This window comes from Terrapene carolina, unplaced genomic scaffold (genome assembly GCF_002925995.2).
Source record: "Terrapene carolina triunguis isolate 2854851 unplaced genomic scaffold, T_m_triunguis-2.0 Scaffold236, whole genome shotgun sequence".
NCBI classification, from domain to species: Eukaryota; Metazoa; Chordata; order Testudines; family Emydidae; genus Terrapene; species Terrapene triunguis.
In genome coordinates this window covers 11708418-11717451 of record NW_020664587.1, presented here as the reverse complement: position 1 = coordinate 11717451, position 9034 = coordinate 11708418, and the positions used below count along the sequence as shown (strand labels likewise).

The window sequence follows — 9034 nt, the reverse complement described above, 5'->3', positions numbered from 1 at the left end:
GGGGCAAAGATGTTCTGAAAGATCAGGAGAAAAATAAGTGTAATTCTTTTCAGTATTTTACTAACAACATGTGTATTAAGAAAATTTGAAAAGTGCTATAAAGAGTATCAGTTGTTTTTTTTTTTAATGCATGGTATTTCCATATCTGATCCCTAATTGATCAGCCATTTAGGTTAGAAGAACAGTCATTGGGAAGACATTACCAGTTGCCCAGCACATAAACCTGCTTCAGTGGCAATTACTCATCCTTTGCGCTATGCCACCCATTTAAAAAACCCAAAGCTACCTCAGCATCAGAGAACTGCTTTGAAATGGAGGGGAACACAAGGAGAGAGCAATCAGTTTATACTGAGTTTTTGCTTAAAGTGCAGCCTTCACTACCAAACCAAGTTCCAGTCAGTAAATTAGGAAAGAAAAAGAGACATCAAGGTACTGACTTCATGTGGCTATTATCTGGGATTTACTGCTTCAGTTTCATTGTTGCCTCTCTATTGGGACTGTATTTTATATTAAATGTTTCTAGTTATTAACCCTTTGGAACCAGTGATGCCTCGAGCCATTGATAGGTTTAGGTTTGCATCAGGAAAATGCCTTGTAACTTGAGTGTCTTAATATTAACCAGCTGAGTTACATCTAACGTACCAGGAGCATGAAGCAAAAATGTACTTCCAATGTTGCAACACATATCCTCATACATTCCCTCTGAAATATTTGTTCCAACGGAGTGCTGGCACTTCTACAGAAAATCACCAAATGATGGCTGTATTGTGTTCAGCAATAAAAGGGTTAAGAAGTGGAGTGAGATCACAGGATGCAGTCATCCATGATAGGAACAAAGTAGAATTTAAAGAGAGTCATTGGAAAGTGGTTCTCAAAATGAGAGGGAGGTACCCGAACAGATCCAGTGCCTTTAGTCGAGAACGTCAGTCCATGCAGTTCACCAAATACAGCTTTTCAGAAACCTCACTCATCATGTTTTTCTATGTAAAAGATAGATTGCACATTAAGTATTTGTTTCAAATTTGAATCCCAGTGAAGGTTAATGAATTAAAACATTGGAGTCTTGTGTATGCATATTGGCTTTGAAGAATAAATGTGTTAGAAGTATTCGCTCTTAATGCGATTATGCATGTGATTGCGTTTTAAATGATCCTCGTGAAATGGGCTTTGGTTTCTGGATTGTGCGTACGTACCTTGCAGTTATTCATTGTTGGGGGTCAGCGGCTGTGCATTTGGATCCTGCAAAAAAAAAAAAATGTTTTAAATCTTTTTGGTTTTTTTTTTTTAAAGTCCAGTTTTATATTTAAGGCTTAGTTCAGAGTACACTGGAAGAGGCACTCTGCTCCAGTCAAATGTTTGCATGCCTGACTTATCAGTCTGGTCCTTTTATGTGTTTGGCTGCCTTAAGCAGCCAACTCCATATAAGAGCAGTAACAGAAGTGTTTGGAGAATTAGCTATTTCATGTCACCATCGCTTCTTATAACCATAGAATAATTCTGCACAAGCATATAGCTCTGGATTGTGTCTTCCAGCGCTCTTGAGTTAATATTCCTGGCATAGTCCCACTGTGTAGACAAGCTGCTGAACTTCAGTGAGGAGGGAAAGATTTTTCCTTGAAAATGGGACAAAGCATCAGAAGACAGGCTGTCTTTCCCAGGCAGAGTGTTACTGACTTTCATCCCTTCAGAGATAAAGCAGTTGTCTGATACCAGAGACCTTTTTCAAACCTTACTCCAGTGCTTGCTTCTCAGGAGTTTTTGGCACAAGTCGATCTGAAATGAAATGTTTAGACTTTGTCAATTTCCATATCCTTGGTTACGTGGGTTTTTTCAAGCATACTTGAAAAAGAAAGAGAAAGGTTGTCTGCATTTATCTCCGGCTCCCTTCCGAGGGAGATGGTTGTGAGTACAGAGAGAGCACAATAATCTTTCCTGTTCTTCTATTTGTCAGCCTTTGACCTATGATCTGTGCTAGCTAGCAGCCCAAGGCCCTGTATAAACAATGTGTCCATCCCTGTTTTGGATTGTATTCTTCATTATGTGGAAGCAGAGCTGGTTCTACCTCTTGGATTTTGCTCAGAATTTGCTTTTCATGTTCCAGCGTTTCCTGCACAATGTGGCCTTGGTTGGCTGCCTTGTCTCGGAGGCTGAATGACACTATTGTGGAGGAAAGGAAATGAATACAGACTGCTAGGGTCTGGCTTGTCATCAGCTAATTACAGGAGATTTGAGTCTTTGATAAGGGCACTTACCTCCTCGAAAAACGGGATTTTCCCTGTTGTTTTTCCTCCCAACAGCAAGGTTCCTTCCTTCATTTCCAAAACCCCTTTTTTGGTTGGAATGCTTTCCTCACAGGACTTGCAGACGTGGATTGTGCCAAATACGTGGGATGATCTCAGAAAAACAGCTAACACATTAATCTTCCATTGCCTTTCTCTTGTTCCCTTGGTCTTTACAAATGCAGTATGCTTCCCAGTGTCTAAAGTTTCAGTCGTTTGATAAAACTCATCTAGTGTATTGCCCATCCCAATTCAACACTGGCAGGATAAGATTTGCTTTGATTTCTGTTGTTGAGCATCTGACTGGGTCTTGGTGCAAGTCACAGTTCGGCTATCTAGGTGGGGCTTCTGCATGGGTTTTACAGATTTAAAAGCATATATGGCTGCATCTGAGACATAATCTATGCCTGAGACCAATAGATACTTGAAGTGCTCATCATTGGAGATTTTTAAGAGCAGGTTGGACAAACACCTGTCAGGGGTGGTCTAGATAATCCTTAGTCCTGCCATGAGTGCAGGGGACTGGACGAGATGACCTCTCGAGGTCCCTTCCAGTCCTATGATTCTATGATTATACTGGATATGGGCAGATGAGAGATTTAAACTAACAAACAAAACTCCTTTAAAAAAATAATAAAAATAACTGCACCAGAAGAAGCAAAAAGTTCTGCTTGCTCTTTGGAGAAGGCTGGGAACTGTAGTCTAAAGTGTATAGAATATCAGGGTTGGAAGGGACCTCAGGAGGTCATCTAGTCCAACCCCCTGCTCAAAGCAGGACCAATCTTGCACTAAATCCCCAAATGGCCCCCTCAGGGATTGAACTCACAACCCTGGGTTTAGCAGGCCAATGCTCAAACCACTGAGCTATCCCTCCCCCTGTTAGCAGATGGGGTGGTGCTGTACAAGAGAACTGAAGGTTGTAAATCAATTCCCCCTTCTTGTTCAGATGTTTCAGAAGGAGCAAGTGGATCCCATTCAGGTAAAACTACAGCAAGTGAACGGACTGGGCCAGGGACTCATCCAGAGCGCAGGAAAAAATTGCGATGTGCAGGGATTGGAACATGACATGGAGGAGATCAACGCCCGCTGGAACACTCTCAACAAAAAGGTAAGCACTGCAGGAGAGGTGAGCCTTCCTTGCTTGATGCAGTAAGACGTTCTCTTCGCTCAGGTGAGTCAGCTGACATAAAGGGAGCCACATCTATAGTTGAAGCAGAGCCGTTGACACTGTAACCGTGCCAAAGACAACGAGCAGTTGCTCTGTTGTCACCTAGTGTAACTTGAGAACACTGCGCCTCTAGTGATGTGTGTCTATGTTCAACGCAGGTGGCACAGAGAATCGCACAGCTACAAGAGGCCCTGTTGCATTGTGGGAAGTTTCAGGATGCTTTGGAGCCACTGCTGAGCTGGTTGGTAGACACAGAGGAGCTCATCTCCAATCAGAAACCTCCCTCTGCTGAATACAAAGTGGTGAAAGCTCAGATCCAAGAACAGAAGGTAAGTGAGCTGGAGATAGTGAACGCTGAACAGGATCCAGGAGGGAAGGATGTAGAGGCCACGAGCACAGTGCGCTGCTAGTAGCCGAACAAGTGTGTCTGCTCCATTTGGATCATTTTTAAAATATAAATAACTGTGATTTCATGCAATTCTACTAGTTTACGGCAACCATTCTGCAGCGATGACTTTCTCATAGTCTACCATTATACTGTGTGGGTTCTGGTCTTGTTACCCATACCTGCCATCTTAACAGGCTAATAATGAGTCTTATATAAAAGCCAGGCAGATTGGCTCTACAGCTCCAGTATTATTTTGCTATCCTACTGTCTTGAAATTAGCTGCCTGTTTATTTTTCTTCAACAGCACATTTGGTTTTGCTCATGCTGACAACTATTTTATATCAGGATCAAATAGATTTTGTAGTGTATGGTTTCAATTTTGGAATTTGAACAAAATAAAAACACAGAAAAGAGGGTTGACCAAACACACGTTGGTCTTTAGGTAACACAGAGAGGTTATGAATAAGACTTGTTAACAGATGGAAAGTTCATACATGTTAACAATGGTAAAACAAAGTTTAAAAAAAACCAAGACTTCATCACATACGGTGAGTTTTTTTTTAATAGGAGAGTCGAGCGAACGTTAAAACATAATTTTTACAATTTGGGGAGCAAGTTTCAAGTTCCTCTGTTGAATCAAGTGTTTTGGATTTGTTTGAGGCATTTTTATTGTCCTTTGAGTTTGGGAGGAAAACAAAAATCTTGTTGTTGATTTGCTCAGCTGGGTTTGGATGCAGCCCAGTGTTTATTAATGGTTTTCAAACACAATTAGAGGGTTGGTGTGTTTGGAGGCAGAAGTAACTCTGCTGACTCGGTTTGGTAACTTTTATTCCTCTTTGTTTTAATGTTTATGCAAAAGCTGCTCCAGCGGCTCTTGGATGATCGCAAGGCCACTGTCGAGATGATTCAGGCAGAGGGCGGAAGGATAGCGCAGTCAGCCGAGCCAACGGACCGAGAGAAGATTGTTTGCCAGCTGGAGAGTCTTGAAAATAGATGGGCAGGACTGCTTGGCAAGGCAGCAGCCAGGTAAGGAAGAGACGTGGGAAGGAAGTGACTTCATTTTCTCTCAGCTTTGAAAGCGGAGAAATTCCTCTGTGCCCAGCAGGAAACATGTTCTTTGCACCAATGTATCTGGCTGAATATGCTGCCTGTTTAAGGGTGAGAACAAGCAATAAACATATTGTCACTGGAAAACTTCTGAATTTCTTTTCTGCTCTAGACTAGATGATCACAGTGGTTCCTTCCACCCTTAGAATCTGTGATTTTGCTGGGATATCCTCCTTCGTTGTAAAGCCATGTAATAGGCCCAGACTTTGGCTTATACTGCTTACCAGTCTTGCAATGATCTGTTTCATCATCTTATTGGCAAAGTGTAGTGGCAATTTCTCCCATGTCCATTAATGATCAGTATTTTGGAGTTGTTTACAGAGCTCACTGCCCCTGTGTACTTTAGACAAAGACCAGTTTATTATTGTTTGTATTACACTGTACACTTACAAGCTGCTTTCTGACTGACGGAAGCATTTGTACGGGTGTTTTTTAAACTGTTTTCAGTATGCGTTGGTTGGCCATCCAGCAGTCAGTTAATCAGATCTTTAGAATAGTTCTTGCTAGTACAGCACTTCGGGTTTGCAGCCAGCGTTAATCCACTGGACACTGTTGTGGGCTGTTTGTAATCATCAGATAGCGACACTTGGGAAGTTCAGTGAGATTCCTTTACTGGAATATCCTGGAAACAGCAAGTGTCAACGAGAAAACACGCGAAACCAAAATGTGCGTTGGGAGGGTGAAACAGATGGCACAGTTTTATAATGCTGTGGAGATGCTTAGATGAAATTAATTCTCTTCACAGTGTGGGTTTATTTTTATTCCTCCTAGTTTGACTTTCAGCTTCAGCTCCAGAGTACTGTTTGCACCTTTCTGCTGCATGAATCTCATTTACAAGATGCAGTTTGCTGCATGGTCTAGTTCGTATAATGATGTGTCGAGCCACCCACAAGGGCCAACCTCAGTTTACCGTATTTGAAATTCCAGCTGAATCAATGGGCCGCGATCTCAAGGACTGTCAATCTGGAACCTTTCACCAGCACCTAATGGTCCTTACAAACCTGACATTCAAGGATTTTAGCAATGCCCCTTATCATTTCGGGAGATTTCTATGACAGTGCTGTTGATGACAGAAAATCTAACAGTGTAGAACAGAAGCCTTTTTTATTGACTTCCATGGGAGTTGCCTTGGACCCTTACACAACATCCGTGAAAAGGGCATTGTTCTGCAGTTGCTAGGGAACGTGTGTGTTTGCATTTCCTGTTTGCTTGACTAGATGTTAAACACCTCTCTTCAATCCAGGTGTCTCTTCCTTCTTTCTATCGCCTTTGTTTAAAGGCATTTGCACTCAGACCTCTAGCCACTGCAGCATGTTAAAAGCTTCATAGTGCAATACAATCTTTATGGTTAAGGTGGCACTCAAACATTCAGTTGCTTAACTGTCCTGATTTAAAAAAAAAAAAAAAAAGACCTAACGCCTAATTAGTAGCTTTGTTGTTATCATGCCGTAGGCAAAAACAACTGGAAGATATCCTGATTCTGGCTAAACAATTCCATGAGACCACAGAGCCTATTTCAGACTGGCTATCTTTGACGGAGAAGAAACTGGCAAATTCTGAGCCCATTGGTACTCAGACAGCTAAAATCCAGCAGCAGATCACCCGTCACAAGGTAGGAAATGGTCCCCAAGCAAACACAGAACTGTTGATGGAAGACGTCGGCCATTGTTACACATAGAAGTGCAGAAAGCTGTCTGCATGGTGATGGGGACAGCTATCACAGGCTTTTGAAATAGAGAACGTGAGAAATCACAACATGGGTGGCCCATTGTTTGCTTCTGGCCATAATGTAGCCATGTAACTGTTGTGTCTTTTGCTCTTTGCAACCAACTGAAACATTTTATTTGTTATAGTTTGTGCCCATCTTGGTGGGTTATGTCTTTACTTTGTTTGATCATGAATTAATTTCATTCTTTAAGTTTTTTTTTCTCCGTTTTATTCCATTTTCAATCATTTGTTTCTGTTGTCCATTTTGTCACCCTGGATTTTCAGGCACTAGCGGAAGACATAGAGAGTCGCGCGACTGACGTGAATCAGGCAGTCAGTCTCGGGCAGTCTCTCACCTCCCTGAGTTGCATAGCTGAACAGGGCTTGCTGGCAGAGAAGCTAGACTCGCTGCGGGCCCGGTACAGCGAGGTTCAAGATCGGTGCTGCCGGAAGGCAGCCCTGCTTGATCAGGCGTTGTCCAACGCTAGGCTCTTTGGGGAGGATGAGGTGGAAGTGCTCAACTGGCTGGCCGAGGTTGAGGACAAGCTCAGCTTGGTATTCGTAAAGGATTATAAACGGGACGTCCTGCAAAAGCAGCATGCTGACCAGCTGGTATTGCCATTTTCCGTTTTTTCATATTTATTTGTTTGTTTGTTTATTTATTTAGCAACTGTTTTGATCCATTTTTGTTTCTGTTTGACTTTAATTTTAACCAACATCAAAACAGGCCTCTCTTTTCTCAGGTTGGAGAAAATAAACCTATTTCATTTATTAAAAACAACTCTCCTCCCCTCAAATCCCTCCCACCCACCCCCCAAAAAAGGTGTCCTGGTGTCCCATAGACTGTAAATTATTCAGATGCTTTGCATCCAACTCCTGGACTAAGTAAACCAGACCAGCCAGGATTTTTCTTTAGAGCTTCCAGTCTTTCTCGCTGGAATGAGTGAATTTAAAGAGCCAGGGAATGTGCCGTATTCCAGCACTGAACACCTCTTCTGAGAGGCAAGGTCCATTTCCACTCATACATAGGCGCTGTAGTGTAGACATAGACCATGTCAGCACAGCCCTCCAGTGTGGATGCAGCATATGCCGACAGGGTTTTGTCTGTCAGGGTAGGAACACCATCTCCCCGGATTACATTACCTCTGCTGACGGAAGCACTCGCCTGTCGGCATAGCTGCGTCTCCACTAGGGGGTTTGTCAGGCAGTCTATGTTGCTGGGGGAGTGTGTGGTTTTTTCACACTCCTGACCAACATACCTAGGCCAGTGTAAGTTTTTAAGCATACACCAGTCTTTGCCAGCTGCTCACTCACCACACTGAACACAGCTCTCAGTGATTTCAGCTGCTAGAGGGCGAGCCTCACTGCTAGGGCACACTGGACAGTCTCTTGCAATAGAAACATTGTCCCACAGGTATCAGTGATTTCAGCTCTGCAGCCTGTAACAAGACTCTCAACTGAGTCTAAATTAGCTCGTTTATTATGCACTGGTTAATTTCTAAGACAAGAGTGGATTCTTCCTTAATACAGATCCAAAGGCAGAGGGTGGTAAAGAACTGTGCTTAGCACTGAGTTACAAGACCTTAAGCCTGTCAGGGAAGTGTAGTGGTGTGGGAGCAGGAAGGACATGCCGCATACCTGGTTCCGATCCCTGGGGAATACAGAGAGAAAGTTATGCATCCCCTGGGGTCCTTCTCCTGCACTTGGTCGCCTGCCCAGCTGAAGGGCCTCCTTCATGGAGATGGTAACTGCTGTTTGTTCTTTCCATTCAGGCCCTGAACGAGGAGATCGTGAACAGAAAGAAGAACGTGGACCAAGCCATTAAAAACGGGCAAGCGCTTCTGAAACAAACCACAGGTATTGGAAGAGATGAACAGACTGCAAGGCCTGGTCTGATAAAGGCACTTCCCCCCAGCCAAGCTTTGGGCTAGCTGAGAAGCCTGGTTGTTGTTGATTGCAATAATTTGTGCAGAGTAGGCTGTTGATCTTGGCTACTCTTAAGATGCTGCAGAGCCGGATGATGTTCCACACACATTCATTCTGCGCAGTAGACTATGAGTTAGTATTTAATATGTTTATTATGGTGGTGCCTAAGGGTCAACCCGCAGTGCTAGGCACAGTACAAACACAGAGCAGTAGACGTGCCTTCCCCTTAAACATGCTGACGGCGGTCGAGCAGAAGTTCCCAAAGAGAGGTCTGTGTGGTTCACTTTTTGGTGATCTCCACAGACCTGGCTTGCAACCCAGCACAGGCTCTACTCCTTCTTTCCAGCTGCTAAATCACATTAAAAGAGGCTAAAAATACACCAAGCACTTTCCTAATATTACTTTCCATGTAAGCAATTGCTGCAGTTGCCATGTGGATGTCAGCCGTTCGTGAGTGGG

The 9034-nt window shown here is 43.3% G+C and overlaps 1 protein-coding gene across 1 annotated transcript in view; it reads left to right on the top strand.

The window, feature by feature from the left end:
* MACF1 (microtubule actin crosslinking factor 1) overlaps window positions 1–9034 on the top strand; it is a 232691-nt gene that overhangs the window by 179240 nt on the left and 44417 nt on the right. The window contains exons 58-63 of the mRNA XM_029912665.1: window positions 3226–3387; window positions 3606–3776; window positions 4695–4861; window positions 6395–6554; window positions 6935–7261; window positions 8422–8506. Coding sequence (XP_029768525.1) covers window positions 3226–3387; window positions 3606–3776; window positions 4695–4861; window positions 6395–6554; window positions 6935–7261; window positions 8422–8506 — 1072 coding nt within the window. The remainder of the gene's footprint in view (window positions 1–3225; window positions 3388–3605; window positions 3777–4694; window positions 4862–6394; window positions 6555–6934; window positions 7262–8421; window positions 8507–9034) is intronic.